Source organism: Motacilla alba, chromosome 3 (genome assembly GCF_015832195.1).
Source record: "Motacilla alba alba isolate MOTALB_02 chromosome 3, Motacilla_alba_V1.0_pri, whole genome shotgun sequence".
NCBI lineage: Eukaryota > Metazoa > Chordata > Aves > Passeriformes > Motacillidae > Motacilla > Motacilla alba.
In genome coordinates, this window is record NC_052018.1 from 34,051,966 (window position 1) to 34,072,301 (window position 20,336).

Consider the following 20,336-nt stretch of genomic DNA (forward strand, 5'->3'; position numbering starts at 1 on the left):
TCCTCATATGGAAATTCTATTCAACAATACCGTCAGATTAGTCACTAAAAACAACCTCTATCCTTGAGGAACAAAAGTAGCAAAGATTCCACAATTGACTGAAGTCTACCACTTTACTTACATTTTCATTTCAATATACAGTGCAGAAAAGTTATGCATTCCTCAAATGCCTTGACACAGTAACAACAAGTCCTGAAGGTAGTGCAGTATTATTAAAATTTTAAATTGATTTTTTTCCTCCATTTGAAGGAGGAAAATTTGCAAGTTTTACTTATCCCTCTATTTTTTAAGAAGTTACAGATAAGTTAAGAAGTTGGGGATAACGAATGATGAAGGAGAAAAGATAAAATGCTTATTCAAGGAAACTGTTTCAGAGGATGGTTCATTTGTCTTTGAGCTAAAACAAATACTTCACTAGAATCCTTTTGTTAAAGTTGTATTTCTTACACTAAATAGTTGCAATATATATCCTTTAACTTACAAATCTATGTGTGAAATATTGTTTTTCACTGCAAACTCTGATGTGCTGCATTATGTTCACTAGAACCTGGGAATTCAACCCTGTTTTGGTGCAAGTTAAAGGAGTTGCCCAGTTAAAGCCCAGAAATGACAAAACGTGATTAGAGCTGAATTCATGTTTGGCGTAACAAAAAAAGGCCACAAAGTTGGGCATCTGAGCTAGAAAATGACAGTTTTCTGTGACACATTTTAGCCTTACAAAGCTGGTCAACCACAGCAGTTTAGTGTTCTTAACTCCAGAAGAGTGCTACACTGATCATTCTTCACTTTGTTTAAGAATATTACACATAACCAGTAATGATGCCTTAACAAACTGTGACAATAAAACCACAACTTGAAAGCAGTCAAGCTCTTTGGCATAGCGGAAACATCAATCCTCTAAAATTTCAGGAAAATGAAATTTTCAATGGCATATTTTGAAAAAAAATATAGCAAATTAGCAAATTTACAATAATTTTAGACTTGATAATAAATTAGTTCCCACCTGGAAAGGCCTGCTGCTTCTATAGCTATTTCTCACATTACATAAGCTTTCTTTTAAACCAGAGAATAGTTTCAGCAGGCCCTAAGGCCCTTTAGTGGATCAAGTAAAGCCCTTAATGTAAGTATTACCATCAGTTTAGTGAATGAATTACCAGTAGAATTCAAAACAGAATTAAAACCTACATCTTTCCTGGCCTGTGTAGCTCCAAAATGTCTACAGTTCTTGTTGCAGACACAAAATAAATACTTATCAATTATTCTAGTTACCTAAATAATTGATTATATATAGACAGCACATAAAAGTACACTAACTTTGTATAAAGCAAGATTTTATGGTTTATTGTGTTTTTTTACAATTTTTGTGGGATATCTTTTGGTGTAGCTTGACCTGAAATCATTAAGACATATCTACATAATTTTTTCAAGATTCTTTTATCACACAGTGATCAATTTTTTACATTCATTTTGTGCAGATCTCTCATTCCAGTTTTCCAGAGTTCATGAGTACTGACATTACTGAGGAAGCACAAGTTCAAACACACCTATACAAACAAGACAAACTAGACAAAATATTGCAGATAAGGCTACCTTTTTTTTTTTTTTTCTATATCTATAAATTTGTTTCAACCAGGCACAGAGAACTTTGGAACACAATATTGAAAGCCATCTATCTTTGCAGCTTAGGTATTTGCAAATTTCCCAGTCAAGCACTCACCCCTACAGCTTCAAAAACGTATACACTGATCTTTTATTTCCTCAGCACTTCAAGTGAATCATCCCCAAACACAGTGGTTCTAAAACCATACCATATTTACCAGAGTAAGACTATAGATGGGCTAATTAAGTGGCACCACGTTCTCTTGAGCTGTGTGCTTTACTTCAAGACAAGCTGGCTGCTCCAAGGCGGGGCTCACTCACAGCAATGACAAACATGCACAGCTGAGCCAAGAGCAGGCAATGGCCAGGCACAGCCTGGGGCACAACAGGGAAACGTGCTGGCCACAGCAACCAGAGAACCAGGACTTACACACACAACTTAAGAAAAACTGCATTGTCAAACTATACTTTTACATGAAGTTCAAGCACAAACTTTTTCCCAATATTCCCAATTTCCAAGAAAGGTCTGAAGGACACACCCCCAAAATTTAAAGGTGTTTAATTCTGCACATTCAATTCCACATTAAATCCCAAAATAAACACTCGCTTTTCACCTGTTAATTTAACAAAAAACCCTTACAACTTAAGATTAGCAAATACATTCCCAATCTACAGCCTCATATAACGTTACTAATTATAGGTGTCATTAAAGAAATGCTGTCAAAACATACATACAATAGATACCGTGGTAAAGGACACAGTGAACACATTATTTCATTCTCTCTAACAAATACCTAGTGATTATGGGCAGTGTTTTAATGCTGATGTTAAAAATTACATGATTCTTATTCTTCCAGTCCTGTTTTACTTGTAAGAAGAATTACAACTTCAAAAGTGCACATAGAGCTCTGAGAACTGTGGAAGGGAGGACTGTGAAGAGTACAAATTAGTGCTTGTTCCACATAGGTGCTGCTATAGGTCCCTGTGGAGCCCTTTCAACGGTCACAAATTCTTCAGGGTTGTCAAAAGCTTCGTAGTGGACTAACAAGTCTTGAATAGCACACTCCTCGATCTGGAAGGAAAAAAAAGAGCATGTATGTCAGTGTCAGGTCCACATTTACAACACAGGCATGGTTACTAACTGGCTGTACTGATCCTGAATGCATCAGACCTCCTAATCAGGAAGGAGTAGCAGATGATACATTCTTCAGACAGCTTGAAGAAGCCTCATGTTTTCATGCCCTGCTCCTCACAGGAAACTTGAGGCACCTTGATATCTGCTGGAAAGGCAAGAGAGCTGGACACAAACACTCTAAGACGCCTCCCCACTGGTGAAAAATTCTTAACACAGATGAAGGAGGTGATCAAGGGAGACATTCCAATGGATCTCATACTCTCCCCAAAAAAAGGACTGGTCAGGGATGTGAAGGCTAAGGGCAGCCTTGGCTGCAATGACAATGAGATGCTGGAGTTCAGGATCCTGAAAGCTGGGAATAAGAGAAATAGCAAACAACTTGGGACTTCAGAAGAGAAGATTATGAAGGCATCTGCTTAGAAAAATTCATGGAATTTGGCCCCAGAATGAAGAAAGGTCCAGGACTGCTGGTTGATTTCAAAAATCACCTCTGCCAAGGTCAAGAACAGGCCATGCCAATGAGCGTCCTAGCTAAGTAAGAATGGCAGGAGGACTGCACAGCTGAAAAGAACAATTAATTCCTGACAAAACCCAAACCAAAAGGAAGCATATAAGACATGGGAGCAGAAAAAAGTGACACAGAAGGAAAGCAGAGACACTATGTGACAACACAGGACAAGAATTAAGAAAGTCAAAGCCTGTCTGTGGTGAAATCTGGCAAAGAACATGAAGGGGAGCAAAACAGGCTTCTACAGCAGCAAAACAAGATAATATGAATCCACTACTGAATGAAAAAGACGTGGAAAAGGCTGGGGACCTTCATCTTGGTCTTAAGTGTAAAGATCATGTCTTCAGCAATGCCAGGCTCTGGAGATGATCACAGCCAACCAAAATGACTGCAAGACCACTCTCAGAAAAACCTTTGAAAATTTGTTGCAGTAAGGGTCGGTTCCTGAGGACTAGGAATCAAGTGTCATTCCTACCTTCAAGAAGGGCAAGAGGATCTGAGTGACCACTAGGTGATTCCTGGAAAAATGGTACTGCTTAAGTATTAACTAAGAGTTTAAGTGGACAAGTTTAAGAACAGACCTCATAAATGCAACGTGAGACAGACTGAAAACTGGCAGAACTGGTGATCTCAAAGGGTTGTGACCAGTGGCACAAAGTCTACCTAGAGGCCAGTCACTGGCACCAACACTGAGACTAGGGTCAGTACTGTTTAACATCTTCACTAACATCTTCACCCACAGGAAGAGACACAGTGCACCCTCAGCAAGGTTGCAAGCAGTAGAGAATTGGAAGGAGTGGCTGATATACCAGATGGCTGTACTGCTACTCAGAGAGACCCAGACAATGCTGGAAAAATAGGCTACAAGGAATCTCATAAAGTTCAAGAAAGGGAAACACAAAGTCCAGCTCCTGGGAAGAAAATCCCCAGACACCAATACACACTGGGAGCTGACAAGTTGGAAAGCAGCCTAGCATAAAAGGAGCTGGGGTCCTGCTGTATCTTTTAGCTAGCAGTGCACTCAATGGCAAAGAAAGGCCTCCTGTGCTCTGTGCCCCAAAGAGCCTCCCGTGCTCTGTGAGAGACAGCATTGCCAGAAAAATGAGACAGATGAGACTTTTCCTCTACCCAGCACTGGTAAGACATACTTGAAGTGCTGGGTCCACATCTTGACCTCCCACTACAAGAGAAACATGGATATAATGAACAGTCCAGTGACGTGGCATAAAAACGATTAAGAGCCCAGCACATCTGACACTGAGGAGATGCCAAGCACACTGAACTTGTTTAACATGGATAAAAGAAGGCTTAGGGTGATCTTATCAAAGTGTACAAATACCTGCCAGGAGAGAATAAAAACAACTGACCCGTGCTCTTCTAAGTGGTACCCAAAGATAGGAGAGGAGGCAATGGGCACAGACTGAAAACAGAAAATTGCATTAAAAATTTTTTTTCATGTGAGGGTAGTCCCTGGAACAGGTTTTCTAGAGAGGCCATTACTCTTCATCCTTGCAGATGCCCTAGCTTTGAGAAACCTGCTCTAAACCTGCTCTGAGCAGGGGTTTGGATTAGACAATTTCCAGTGGTTCATTCCAAACTCAATTCCATTCTCTGAAGCGGCAAATACATTTATCACATGCTCAGCCATTTTGACTTTAATAGACTTTACCAAATAGCAGTGTGAAGTTATTATTAAATTTTATTTACTATCATTATGTAAATGACATGTACTAATACATAATTAATACTAATAACTGATCTCTGAAAGAGCCATTGGAAACTCCTCGTGTTACTTTAGAGCCGCAGTAACTTAGCACTTTACCTGGATCAATGCCAAAGGTTTTTCTCTGCTCCTAATAAGAGCAGCTTCTTGCTGGAGCTCTTCCTCTACAATAGCTGAGAACATGACAGGTGCCATCACAGGAGAGCTGGCTGGTGATGCTGTTGACCAAGGACTGCAAAAGAAGAAAAACCAAACAACATTATGAGGCAACATCATGGTCAGCACAACACACAGTAGAAAAGTTCCAGAACCTATGCTACTACCAAACTTACTTATGACTCTCCAGCTGTGGAGAATCCAGAACATGGTCTTCCAGACCTGGGTTACTTCTAGTGTTGCACCTGGGGAAGAGGTAGGAAAGGAAAGTAAAAGTCATTGGCAGAGCATTCTCCTACATCATATTGCGAAATACAAAATTGCAGCAGGAAATTACAACAAATGTGTAGGATTTTTACAGAGGAAAGGCATTAGGATATAATGTAGAATTTGTTTTTAAGTGTGATACTGAGATTGAAAAAGACATTGATTCTCATTTCTAACTACCAGACCCGGATGGAATTTCATCTTGGGCATTAATTCTGGCATTTCCTAACATTTGAGGATTTGAAAAAAAAGAGTTTCATTTCTGATTATTAAATGGCTCCTTTGCTTTTTCACATGTAAATTAGCTCAGTTATGCACTAACGGCACTACCCATAAAATTAATATGAAAGAACAAAAAATTCAAGTTTAAAGATAAAAAACTGAACTGTGCTGCATTCCAAGTAAATGTTTCATGCAAGAGTCAGTGCTACAATCTCACTAGAGTAAATTCTTTGAGTGAAAACCCAGAAATTATAGACGTTCAGTATACATCCTGTAACCACCAGTCACATTCACAAGAATGGCATAAAACTAAAATCAAAAGAATAGAAAAAAAAATCTTGAAATATTTACATAGTTCCTGACAGGAAGGTATTTTATTCAGTTGCAAAATGTTAACCTCTCAACAAAAAGAAATTCACATTTGTTACACTGCATTCATTAAGAGACGAGTGTATTTGTCAGAAAAATCTTATGCCAGTAGGAAGAGAGGGCCCTCTTCTCATGATTTAATACCTATCTTTGACAGGATAGTTTTGCAATTTCCAGAACCTTAAAGTGCTACAGCATAATGTGACATGCTGGCAAACATTTTTTGAATTATTCTATGGCACTGCAAACAACTCTAAGGGTGTTGCTGTTTCAATAAATCACTATCAATTTTCTTTAATGCTTTGGTAATCCTTTGTAAGTGACCACAAGCTCTTGGATAAAACAGAAAAAAAATCTATAGAAAGTTAAGATAATTCCAGTAACTACCAAGTTCTCTGTCTGAAATATTTTCCCCAGAACACAATTCCAAGGATAACAAAAAACATGATTTCTACCACTAAGTAGTAAGGGCAAGATCTCAAAAAATCTGAAATCTAACACCCATCATCAAAAACGGATTTAAATTAATCGTGTTGAGCTTTTTGTCACAAAACATCATTTTTTCCCACAAAAAAAACAATACCCATTGCCAGGTCATGCTTCCTTGTACTCAGTCTGAAAAATATGAACTGAGTAAATGGACTACAAGATGGGTGGAAAATGGTCTGGAAACGGATTAGCTGAAAAAAGTCCAACTGGAAACCAAGCACTAGTGGGGGTCCTCAGGGACTGACACTGGAACCAATCTTGTTAAGCATCTTTGGTAGAACAGAATTGAACAGAACAGACCCTCAGCAGGCCACAGCTGGCTGTGGAGAGGTTGGGGATGACATATATTCTGGATGCCAGGATGCCTTTCAGAAGCTCTCAAGAGGCTGGAAAAAACGGGCAACTGAGAACCAATGAATTTCAAAGGCAAGTGCAAGGTCCTGTATTTGGAAGAGAACAACCTCATGAGGCAGTACAGCCAGGACTGACTGGCTAGAAAGCAGCAGAGAGAAAGCAGAACCTGCAGAGTCCTGGCTGACAAGTGGAAGATGTTACCAGCCAGTGCTTCTGCAGCAGAGACAGCCAACCATGTGCTGGGCTGCGCTAGCAATACTGTACCAAAGGCAGGCAGAGGAAGTGATTCCTCCCCTTTATGTTGTATTTCTTCATCTTCATACAGAGTATCATCCTCAATTTTGGGCTACACAATACAAGAAGGATGCTGTCAGGTTGGAACAAGTCCAAGATTTGGAAGAATGTGTTTTGTTAATCATAAAGGGAGATCTCTTTGCTGTCTTCAACTACTTAACAGCAGGACAGAGAAAAGACGAAGCAAGAATCTTCTTAGAGGTGCACAATGACAGATTAGAGGCAACATACACAAGAGGCAGAATAGTAAATCCCAGATAGATAAAAGGCAAAATAAAAATACCATACAGAGACTGAAACATTTTGCCCAAAAAGTCTGAGGTATCTAGCTTCACACTTGGAAGCAGTCACAACTCAACCAGACCAGGTCCTGAGTAACATGATTTAGTTTCATTTACTTTGAGTAGGAGGCTAAACTACAGAATCAAAATTATTCTGTGATTTCAAAGCAGGGCGCTATTTTTCTAGCTGCATCCTGCTCTGAGGTCCTCAGCACAAAAACCACATGGACCTTGCTGCAAGTCCAGAGGAGGCCACAAAGATAATCAGAAGTATGGGGAACCTCTCCATCCAAGGAAAAGCTGAGAGAATTTGGTTTGCTCAGCCTGGAAAAGAGAAGGCTTTAGAGTGACTTAATTGTTGCCTTCTGATATATGAAGGGACCCTGCAAGAAAGATGGAGAGGGACTTTTTACAAGCATGGGTAATGTCAGGATAGTGCTTCAAACTGAAAGAGTGCAGGTCTAGTTTATCAGGAGGAACTTCTCCACTGTGAAGGTGGTGAGGCCCTGGAACAGGTCCCCCAGGGAAGGTGTGGATGCCCCATCCCTGGAAGTGTTCAAGGCTTTTAATGCATTTAAAGATAACAACACTGAAAAGCAGAAAAGAATCAAAGATAAGGAAGACAAAGAGGAGGTGAAGGCAGCGTTCTGTGCTTTTATACTGATATTATCTCTCAATTTTATCTCTTTTTCCACCTGCTTTAATAATACTCACCCTTCCAGCACATTTGACAGTACCTGATTTGACAGCTACACTCTTCTTTCTATTCCAAATCCAAAGAACTCACAGCACTACTATCAATGAACCCAACAGGATTGTTACACTTAACAAACCTGATGACTTCTATACAAACAAACAAGCCAAAAAACCACAAATAACAGCCAAAAAAAAAACATCTCAACAGAAATTTCCCAAAATTGGAATTAATAGTTCCAGCATCACAGCATACTCTAGTGATCAATTAAAATATAAGTAAATACCCGTATCATCTCCCTCATTTAAAGTCAATGGGGCTTTAAAATGTAGGCATTTTGAAGCTGTTTGTACATACGTACATCTGTGTTTCTTGCTAACATGACACTCAGTCCAAATATTAAATCAACTGCAGATATTTCAACATTCTAAATTAATTCCTCAGCTGGCATCAAAATGACTAGAAATGGAATACACAGGAAATGTGAAGCTAGCATATTCAGAAAAATGGAAAAAGAGGCACAAAAATATAGAACTTGGAAATCTGGAAGTCTTAGAAATTAAGACTGATGCAGACAAATAAATGGTTCTGCCTGGAAATAAACCAGCCAAGTATCATCAGTACTGAACCAACCAGATTAACTCAGTTGGCTGAACTTGCCATGACTCTAGTGCAGCCACCAAAATGTCCCAGCCCTCAGCTCCCTAGTGTTTCTTGAGTATTTGTTCATGAGACGCCAGGTCAGGTTTGGTACGTCCCTGATCCCATAACTGCTCTCAGAAAAAGAACATAAAGCCTGGTCTCCTGCAGAACCCTCCTGGGTTTTGCTATACCATTTGAGTCATGAGCAACATATTAGCTCATTATTAGCCATGACAGAACAAGGCCATTCCCACACAAAGCTGCAAAGACTTGTTTCCACTAAGAAACTTCACTGCTCCCTGGAGTAACACCATGAAGACAACTCAGGCTGCCACAACTAAGTCATGTCAGGCCTATGCTTTTAGCTTGGACTACGAGCTACACATGCACTGCAGAACTCCCAAGGCTGAGGTGCCCTTGAAAACAACGCAGCCACACATCCACATGCGTCAGCTCTTGGAATGATCTGCCTCTGGATTAAATGCAGTTCCAATCACCACAATTCATGACATGGTTTACCTAAAAAAAAAACCTGTACTGCAAAAATTGGAAAGTGACAGCACATAGAAAAATGCTTATGTCACCATCCAAAATACCCTCATCCAGAGATGTAAGAAAACCGTCAGTTTAACTGCTGCACAGTTTATCCAAAGGAGAAAGACAAAGCAGGAACATAAACTCATGCAAGTATCTGAACACTGAAGTGTCCCATCACCAAGTGTCACATCAACAGATGAGAGGATTGATTATGCTCTACACCTGTGTCATTTCCTCCCCTTAAAAAGGAAGGGGTAAGGGTGTGGATAATTAATCTTCACATAAATAGCCTTTAAATGTCTCAGGTAAAAAATCAGAGCCTACTGTGACAGACAAAACTGCACAGCCAAAAAAATAAAATTACCCCAAACTAGAAACTCCACTCCTAAGTTTCAGATGGAGGAACTAGTCACCTAGGCTCTTTACACCTCCTAGAAAAAAAAAGCATCCTCAGACACAATTCAAAACCAACCAGAAATAGCTTTGGAGGGGCCCTCTTTTCCAAGTGAAAATTTAGCCATCTACTCAATTTAGCTCAAAATTTAGCCATCTACTCAATTTAACTCATACTCAATTTAGCCATCTACTAGTCTTCCACTAGCTTAATGTATCATCTTCAGACATTTAATGTATTAGACCTGGATTCAGCTCAAATAGTCCACTTGGAGAGCATGCAGACTGGCCAGACTGCACAGACGAGACAGGGCAATGCAAAAGGAAAAGAAATGACTTTATCAATATTACAGAGCTGTTGTGACAAAGCTAATAATAGCATCCAGTGCAAATTTTCTTATTACCAACCCCTGGCATCTCCCATATAATGAAAAGTTTTATTATTGTCCTTGCAACAAAATGAACAGTACCTGTTCTGCAGATTTGTGTTTCATGTCCCCACACCTCCACTCACCACAGTAACTTCAGCTTTATCACTCTGTTCCTGAAGAATGCCTCCTATCACACACACTCCAAATGCCTCCTACCTCTCTCCTCAGACACTATCCTACACACAATGTTCCTACATTTCTATCCTCATTTTATTCTTTATATAGCAGTAAAACATGTAATACTTCTGTCCTAGGGAAACACCAGCTTTTAAACAAGATGAACAACCAAAAGTGAGACCCAGCAGAACTTTCTTCTCCTCACAGAGGAGTCAGTTATTGGAGGACAACAAAACAGGAGTTCATAAAAAACCAGCCAAATAATGACACAGCATCTTGTGCACCAACAGCTCTGCAAACTTCTCCCTCAGGACAGCTGTGTAAACTTGAGTCAGATTGCTCTGAAGTTGTGTTGTAAGAAGAGTTGTGTGAAGGATTACAGAAGCTCCCCCTCTTTATTCAAGAGCTTCAAATAAGCTCAGTCCCTCAGGCCTTTCTTGAGCTATGCCACAGCTATGGCCAAGCCCAGCTTTGCTGTTCCTGACCCTGACTTGATTTTCAGGTTTGATGTCAACCTTGTCTGATCCCAATGCACCTGTCTGTGCTCACTAACAGTGGCTCTTCCTGGTTTCTGCCACAGAGCCTTCCCTGCTCACCTCCCTCTGGCACACTGGGGCTGTGCCTTTGCCAGGGAAGCCACCAGCCAGCCAATTGTGCTGTCACACTTGGGTTCCCTACCACTGTGCGTCAGCTGGCCTGCAGTGCTTCCAGATAGTAGGTGGCAGAGTCTGTAAGATTTTCAGGCTCTCTATTTGTAAATATATTTGAAACGTCTAGCATTCAAAGTTACTGATGATAGGGGGAAGAGATGCAGGTGGGCGGGCAGTTCAGTCCTACAGACCTTCAAGAATAAGGCTGAGATTCCTTCCTCAGCCTAAGCAGTTATTTTAACCCAGAACAGCGATTCTATTGGAGGTATCAAGAGGATGCATGGCTAAAACATTTTGACCAAACAGCAATATTGTCTAATAACTAGAGATATTATTCACATGTGCCTTATTTTTGTCCTCAGAACTGTAGCCCCAGAATGTAATTATAATTATAATACATGTAATTATAATACACAGAACCCCACAGTAATTATAATACACAGACATAACCAGTGCATGAATGTTTCTGTAAGCCTGCTTAATCCATGAAAAACTGCACTTAAACAACAAAGCCATCTTATAAGAAAACTCAGATTAGGAAATGCCAGAACTGTGTTTGAATAAACTAGTTTTATCCACTCAGTGGTTACACAGAAATACTTCCTAGCAAAATGTTTCATGAATGCCATATCTGAATGCTCATGAGTATCTAATTACTGCAGAGGTTAGAAAATACTGGTTTATCATTTGATACATACATGTATATGTAAACAAACACATACATATTTTGTTTGGAGTCTGAAGCTTTATGTATATACATATACACACATATTTGTCTATATGGATACAAATACTTTGAACCTGAAACAAAGTATTAGCAGTGGCATTAAATTACTTAAGTCTTTAAGCTTTCCGTTCTTAAGAGTACTTCATTCATAAAAGCTTATTAACAAAATCATCAGAAGAATGCTCTTTTTAAATGACAATTTTATTCTTATTTCAGCAGAATTTAACAGATCACTGTGCTTCTTGTACAATGGCTGACCAATCATAAAAAAATGCATTCTTACCTTACAGTGTTTTGGACAGATGAATCCTCAGATCCTTTATATCCACACCTTTTAATACCAGTACCAGGTGAATTATTCACACTCATACATTTTTCTTCTTCCATCACAAGATCACGGAATGACTTTGGCAAAGCAGAATGTAATGAAGACAACCTTTTCAAAAACAAAAATGAAACAAAACCAATGCACTTGATACTTGCACTTTCAAAGATCCCGTATTATTCCATGATTCAGATAGCAAAGAGGCCTTTCTACTTAAATACACAAATAAAAACATATTTATTACTAAAAATACATTGTTACTTAGGTTTTATATACCACCATTATCCTGCTAGACCCCATCTGTTACAATAAGTCATTTTAGGTCATATAGATAAAGAACAGGAAATAAATATCTATGAGAACAGAGGAAGCCAGTAGTTTTACAATGTCATTAGAATGAAAAAAAAAAAAATCAAACCCCACCCCTCCACCTTTTCTGCCCACCTCATCTTCTTATAAAGCTTTTTTTTTTTTCATAGATAGCTTGTCTTAGATAAGCTGCACCTTTTCTGACAGTGCTAGTCCTTGAAAAGTATTTTCGTAAATCACAATGCTCCAGGTACTGTCAATCTAATACATGAAAGTCAAGTATACCTGATCTTTTCTTCCCAAGATACTGAATAAGTTACTCACACCTGCTGAAGGCTCCATAAATCCCTTAATCCACAGTGAAATTCAATAAAACTTATACCCTTCATTTTCTTTTACGTGTCCAAGCACAAGTTACTGAATTAGACCCTGCATATTATCTTTAAAAAATAAACCAGTAAGAAAATATAGCTATTTAGCATCTTAGGTATCATGAACACTTTCCAAACCCAAAACCTTTTTATCTACAGAAATCAAGGCAGTTACCATGAGTCCTTCTCTTACCTATCAAGGCTTTGGAATTAATTCTTCATAAACACTACAGAAATAAAACAAGCTTTTTATACAATGCCAATTGTTTGTGCAAGTGCCATAAGTAGAGCAGCATCTCAAGTCAAAGACTTTAAAGCTACATCTAGGTGGGACACAATTTAAGGTAACAAAGATGAAGGAATTTTAAAAGTGCAACATTGTATCTGAAATGTTACAACAAAAGAATCTGAAATCAATGTATGATGTCTGATATTACATCACCTTGGCTTAAGTTTGGATCTTTTAATTTTATTTAAATATTGGATAAGCAGCACAGAAGACAGAAAGCAGAATGGGAACCTCCAGATACAGGGGCTCAGAGTAATTCTGCACATCCTCTATTACTACCATCAGCTGGCACACAGAAGTTCAGGCAAGTGCTTGACCATAGCTCCCCCAAATCCATTACACCGAGTAGGCACATGGTCCATGGGATCTGCTGTCACAGAAGCTGCTTCTGCTAGTAACATTTTAAGCAGCCTACTTTGATTTGATTTACCCATTTCCATGAAAATTCTGTACTGCAATCAGATCCACTTGCAACAGTGAGCCAAAAAAAAAACAACCCACAAACAACACCTCCCTAAAAAAATCAACTGTGTCATTCTCATTTTGTGAACCTATCCAAAACAATTATTTGCGGCTTAAAATGATTTGTCTGAAAAGTGGTACAAAATTTTCTGAACATGTAACAACTCTAAATTTCAGCTTGTCCTGTCTGATACATTGACACCTTGATCTAATTTGCAAAATTAAAAAAACTAATTTTATACTTTAAAAAAAAAAAGGAGTATGACTACAGTTCTCTAAGATGTAACTGCAAACCATCAAAGCATGGAGTTCCGAAACAACTGCCGATGTAAAGTATAAGCTGGAATTATGTCAAACTGTCAACCTACACATCAGGATACACAATTGTTAATTCTCAAGAGAGACTTCAAATTTCTTCATGCCTCTGGTCTTGAAAAGCCATAGACTCTCCTGAGCTTAAAAAAGGCCCAAAACAAGTAAGCAACACTCCCACTTCCTTGATCAAAGTACGTTTAGAGAACTAATAACATGCAGTTAACTTTAAATATTTTTTCAAAGTATTACTAGAGCAGGATTTTATTTTTCCCTTCTAATTTTCAGTTTTCTTCAAAGGAAGAAACAAAGGTTTAGTTTACCAAAAAACTGTGAAACTGGAGGTTTCTCCTGGTGGAAAAGCTAGGGCATAGTGTATGACAGACTTTCAGTCAACCAAAAAAAGCCAGAAGGTCCCACACCCTTCTGGCAAGTGTGCTTCACTGTATTCAACATCCAAGTTGAATATCTGATTTCACACAAGTTCTATGGCTTTGACTATATTGCAAGTGTGGAAAGCTCAATCGACTGCCAAATGCAGTCGATTAATAGCCCACTGTGAATTCACAGACTAACTCTGCAAATATAATATTAGAGTAGATGAGTAACAACCATTCTACCTTACACACAAAAATACTTTGAATAACTAGCCGGGCAATCAAATAATTGATCGCTTGCCTAAAGCAGCTTGAAGTTTATTCAATAAATGCTTTCTTCCAGCAGTGAGGCCTAATTTTAAAATTTCATATAGCTCCCACTGGTTCTGTGCTTGAACTCTTGAGCTACCGGTATTTTCCAGATCGGCAGCCAGAGGAACGCAGCAGGAACGTGTGGAATCATGTACGGTGACCACATGAGTGTTAGATTGGATTCCATCCTCCTGAAATATACCCTAGCCTTTCCACCTAAGATGGTTTGGGTAACACAGTAAGCGTAGCTCTTTCCAAAAACTGTTTAATCAGAACCTTAAGAGCTCAATATACTTTTTAGAGACATTTATTGAGGGATACTGAAAAATCAGTCTTTATTTGCTTTTTAAAAGCAAGGAAGAATTAATAGGCAGTTTGCAGTTTAAATACCACTCAATAGGTAAAGAATTATCTATCAGAGACTAGATGAATAGTATGAATAAGTCAAACTATTCAGGCAGGACCTGCCTTTCTTAAACCTATGCTGGCTAGACCTGACCATCCGGTTGTCCTGCACGTGCCATGTTAAGGCACTAAGGATGATCTGCCTCATGAGCCTCCCTGGAGCTGAAGTCAGGCTGACAGGCCTGTAGTTCCCCACACGCGCCTTCCAATCCTTCTTTAAACGGGTGTCATATTGGCTCACCTCCAGAGACCAGGGCCCTCTCTATTTGACCAGGGCTGCTGGTAAATGATTTGAAGTGGCTCAGTGGTCACCTTCACCAGCTCCCTCAGTACCCTTGGGTTGATCCCATCCAGCCCCATGGACCTGTGTGTGTCTAAGAGGTCTAGCACATCATTCCCCTTGGATTATGGGGGATTCATTCCAGCCCAGGGGGTTGGGTACCTGGAGAATGACTCATCTTACTATTAAAGACTGAGTGAAAGAAGACATCAGGTGCCTCAGGATTTCCTTCCTACTTTGTCACTGCACCTGATAAAAGGATGGAGATTCTCCTTCATCTTCATTTTATTTCAATAAACAATTTTGTCTTTATTTCTTAGAATTTTTAAATGAATTGTCTTTATGGATAGTTACAACATTAGTGGTGAGATTACAAATACTAGATAGAGTACCGCTTTTTTAATATAATAAAGAATGACTCAGTGTTTACTGTGCTCATTAACATGTGATTCAAACATCAATTTCTCCTAGCAAATTTTAAGCCTCAGAGCTGTAACAGCCCTATGACACCTCCATTAGCTAAGGCAAATAATTAACCTGCTGCTTGACCTGCAAAATCACCTACATAAAGCAGGTAGCATGTTTTTCAAAGCATTTGAGAGGACCAGTTTTAAGGACACAAATTCATCCACTCACTAGACTTCAGAAGATGAATCATGCAAACCTTGTTTCTCCTTTCTTTAATGTCTCCATTATCATCCAGAGATCAGGAAGAGTCTGATCCTTAAATGCAAACCAACTCATTGTATTTCCTCTTAAAAATGAAATTGTGGGCTTTGCCCAATATTATATCAGAACCAATTTAAGAGATTGGAGGAGTTAATGGGACCCTAAATTTTAGTATTAGGTGTACATGGATGAAAATCAATTGAGAAGACGGAAAACTTAAGAGTGACTGTGATGGGTATGCTGAAACCTTTGCTCCCACTGAGGTACAACCAAGTAAGCTACAGAGAGAGAAGACTGACAATTCTTCTAGGGTAACAGTACAAATGTAATCTGCAATAGAAGTCTAGACCTTCTTGAACAGGGAAAACTGGAGAAATGGCCACATTCACTTAAATGAACTTTAAATGAACATTTACTTCATGTTTAGAGCATGCAAATAGGTATTAATCCCGTGATGATCAAACCCATTATATTTACATAGTTTGAAACTTCTACATGTTTTGTTTATGCTTTTATCCAATATCAACAGTAAGAGTGAAGAACAAAGCATGACTTGGGCTAGCACCTTATTATATTTGTTACAAACCTAATTCACTAAACAGATGATAAACTACTTTTGCATTTGATACTATGATATTAACTCAAACCCCTAAATTGTATGTGATCAGCATTCAAAGTAATTTTAAACCCCTATGTATCCTTCCCCCATAAAAACTTTTAGAAGCATCCAGTGCTCCCTCCAGCTCCGAGACACCTAGATAACTTTGTTGACCTAATTTGGGTAAATTTTGCTCTAGTCCAAAGTCATTCCAGACCTTTCCCCAGGAAGGGCTAACATTTTCCTTTGGTTTTGACAGAGAAAAAACACCATTCATAATGCTTTTCAATAACCTCTTCCTAACTAAGTTTCAGAGCTAGTTCTCCTTCTTCTATGATTTACTTGAACACCATCTGCAAATACAACATCGTACACAGGAAAGCACCAGATGGGATGCAGTCTTCTGACTCAGAGCAAAATTTCAAAGAACTGTTTAACTGCAACCACTGCCTTTCCCTACCCACTTTGAATTTCTAGATTACTTCCAAATGTAGATACAAATAGTTCAGTCTGTCTATTCAATATAAAAACTCTCGGAATAAAAAGAATTGATATTTGATTTATCACATACCACACATTCCCTAGTTTTGCAACTTTTGTGGGTGGAGGTGGTGCAGTTACTGGAGTGGTAGGCTCTGGGCTGCTAGCTGATCCATTATCTTTTGCTGCCAGGGCAATCATTTTTCTTTGCTTCTGAGAAAGCTTGATTCCATGAGACACCATTCTGCTGTGAATGGACATTGCAAAGAAAGAAGTTTTAAGATCCATGTCCTTTGAGATGACTCGCCTTTAATCCTGTCAATTAAACTGAGAAATAACTTCTTTTCTAAACAAAAATACTTTGCTTAGAGTGCCAAAAGGCAAGGGGGGAACAAGGGCTCAGATGGCTGGGAAGCAAAAAAAAAGGATCAATTAATATCAAGAGTAACAGAAAGAAAACATCATAGAAATATTCTTCACACAGATGTCCATAAATAAAAACATGCAGAGTAGGAATCAAGTCACCAAAAGAGGACTACCACCAGATGAAGACTATTTTCTAATCTTGCGATTTTTTTTAGAGATTGTCAAGCGTTGCTCCCCTTAAACCAAAAATATTTATATATTCAATGAATATTGTATATTTGTAAACAACAGCATAGAGCCATTTCTTCTATCTGTAATAATTTTCTTTTCTAAGCTATTTTGATTCTTCAGTCTTGGCTGTTTTGTTTGCAGTTTCTTAATCTATCTGTCAAGCAAGCCTTTACCAGGTCCCATGAGTACTGTCCTAACTCTCCTTTATAAGAAAGCCACACCTTAAAGGTCATGAGAGTCACCTCCTCTTCTCTTCCATGTTGCCACTTTAACAACACTAGCTTTAACACACTGCCTTGTAGAAAAGCACATTTATCTCCCTGTGTCTTTTGGGATGCTTCTACAAGAAGGAACTACACTTGTTTCTGTCTGAAGAATTGTAAACATCGAGACATGGTTTCTGAGAAAGGTCGGAGAATGCAAGACAAGAAATGAACTTCTCAAATCCAGTACTCATGCACAAGTAATTTCTAAAGTCCTAGGGACAAGAATTAATTTTTTTGGTCAGAAACAGAAAGGCTCAGCAGGACAGGCCACTTATTTAAGATACTAGCTCACTTGCTCTTTTGCAGTAGTTGACAAAACAAGACTAGAATAAAATAAAGGGATATATTTTGTATGTTCAAAAGAAAAACAACATAATGAAGTAAACAAAGCTGTTCAAAACCAAATAGGACAACTTTTCTCCTGCTTTTTTTAAACTGAATGGCCTAAACCACTAAGTAAATTCATAACAACTTAGGCCCATGACACTTTTTTTATAGATTTTGGTTTTTTACCAACCTTGAATTTGCCTTTGGCATGGTTCCACATTTCTGCATATTTTCTTCAATTTCCATGATGGTTCTCAGATCCATAGCAGGAGGGCTGGCAGGGCTAAATGAAAAATAAAAAGTTACCTTACAAGGCACTGATTTTTACTTACATTCCACAGTAGTTCCAGCCTTCACTGAAATCCTCTAAATCATACATAGGACTGGTAACTGATTGTATAATTTATGTCTGTTTCCTCAATTATGGCAAACCTCAAATAAAATGTTTCTGACAAAACTGTTATAAATATATACATATTTAAGAGCACACTATAAAAATACTTTCAAGACTCATTATAGTACGAAACAAAAAGATATGAACTATGATTACTTTAAAAAAATTAGAACCCTAAAAATTAGATACCTAACACTATGATTACTTCAAAAAAATTAGACAGCTAAATAAGGATACTTATTTAGTACTCAAATGCTTTTGCTAAGTTATAGAGAGGCATTGCTTGCAGCTCTGAATGTTGGATTAGAGCTCTCCTTTAAGTGCAGGATTAAAATTATTTCACATGATAAACAAAACACTTTTTGCAGTCAGAGTGCTACACAAACATCAGTAACATTCTCAAACTTCAGGTATCAGTCTCTTTTTCATACATGACCTAATTTTAAACTTACACAGAAATAAGCATGAATTAGATCTACACATTCCCAAGCTCTACAAAAAAACTATAAATTAAAATGTGTGTACTTAAAAGCATCTGTAAAGTAAGCTGCATTACAACTCGATTCAGGGACAGGTTTTGAAATAAAACATAAGTGGCACTTCCTCCATCTCTCCTTACAGATAAAAAGCAATACTCAATTTTTTATTATTGTACCAGTTAAACCTGTGGTGTTGATTTTTACAGTCCGTTTAAGTCTAAAGTCCTAAAAAATCTCAAAGTATAGTGGAGCTTCTAAAGGCTTCAGGCACGACATGATTCCACAAAAAACTCTCCAGTATTTTACACAGTATTAACCAAGAAGGTGTTATAAAAACAGATATTAGAAGTACAGAGTGGAAGCAATTTAAAAAAAATTACGTATCTAGCATTGCTTTTCTTAATGAATAATTACAAAATATTCTCCTTTTATTAAATGACCAAGATCTTGAGTTCACGTGTCAAGTAATGTATAATCATTTTGAAGAGCAGATAGCTTTTTAGTCTGAATAGAACATTGTTAGCTTTCATTACCAAGTGTAAACCAGTGACTGTAAGTATTACTGCACCTGAAACTGGTTGCTAACCAATTGGGAGAGCTTGCAGAGTTGTGTCTGGCACTGGGAATGGACTGTGGAACAGACTGTGTCAATGCTGATGCTCCCTTGTATGACTTCATCTCCTTGTTAGGGTGAGCGGGTTTCATACCCAGACTGCATACTTTGTCCTTCATCTAAAGATCAGGAAGAAAATTGTTGAATATACACTTCAAACACTATATTTTATATTCTTAATCAAATAAACAACAACTCTTCAAAGTTGTCTACTCCATTTTAAGTACAACAGGTTCACAGAAAGACTCTAAAATACAAACTCTGCTTTTGATGGAATAGATAAACACAAACAAAAAAATTGCTAAGAGGAAATCCAACCTCAGTCTTCTCTGGATGAATCCCTTTAGTGAAGTCAGGGGACTGCAAATCTCTGGGACTACCCACTCCTGCATAACTACCTTCAGAGTCAGATGTTAAGAGTTCTGGAAGTGAGTCCATTGAGTTAGCTTTATCCAGTTTTACTGAGCCTAGAAATATAAAAAGAGAAGAACTATTAAATCATGAGAGCCAGACTAAACAATGCTTAACAAACACAAAAATTCTTCACACCATATGATGACTATAAAACAATCAGAAGTTTACCTAGTCCAGAATACTTGACAGTGGTAAGTATAAGCAAATTTTTTACTATCCTAAATATTTTTTCAGAATAACATTACTCCCAGTTTTCTTCCTCTGTCTCACAATATACAAATAACATTTTTCCTTTAAATTCTTCCATCTTCTCAATAAAAAGTGGATAATTTATGTTTCAGAAAAAAAATCCACAACGCATTAACAGAAATGTTTCACTTATTAAAACCACAAAAGAAAATGTGCATTATCTTCATTTGATAAAAAACATGCTTTTTTCTGAACTTTGGGTACAGTGACAAACATCCTT

General features: G+C 38.1%; 1 protein-coding gene across 2 annotated transcripts in view; it reads right to left on the minus strand.

Annotated features, from left to right (window-relative positions):
* Window positions 1-1,314: 1,314 nt before the first annotated feature.
* The window catches only part of IBTK (inhibitor of Bruton tyrosine kinase), a 53,445-nt gene continuing 34,423 nt past the window's right edge, over window positions 1,315-20,336 (minus strand). Inside the window, exons 22-29 of one of the 2 annotated variants that reach the window (XM_038131765.1) lie at window positions 19,772-19,920; window positions 19,409-19,572; window positions 18,158-18,250; window positions 16,869-17,021; window positions 11,872-12,024; window positions 5,298-5,366; window positions 5,065-5,197; window positions 1,315-2,671 (exon numbers count right to left, since the gene is read on the minus strand). In XM_038131765.1, the coding sequence (XP_037987693.1) occupies window positions 2,546-2,671; window positions 5,065-5,197; window positions 5,298-5,366; window positions 11,872-12,024; window positions 16,869-17,021; window positions 18,158-18,250; window positions 19,409-19,572; window positions 19,772-19,920 (1,040 nt within the window). In that variant the 3' untranslated portion in view covers window positions 1,315-2,545. Of the gene's footprint in view, window positions 2,672-5,064; window positions 5,198-5,297; window positions 5,367-11,871; window positions 12,025-16,868; window positions 17,025-18,157; window positions 18,251-19,408; window positions 19,573-19,771; window positions 19,921-20,336 lie in introns of both variants that reach the window. The other variant, XM_038131764.1, reaches the window with a different exon arrangement.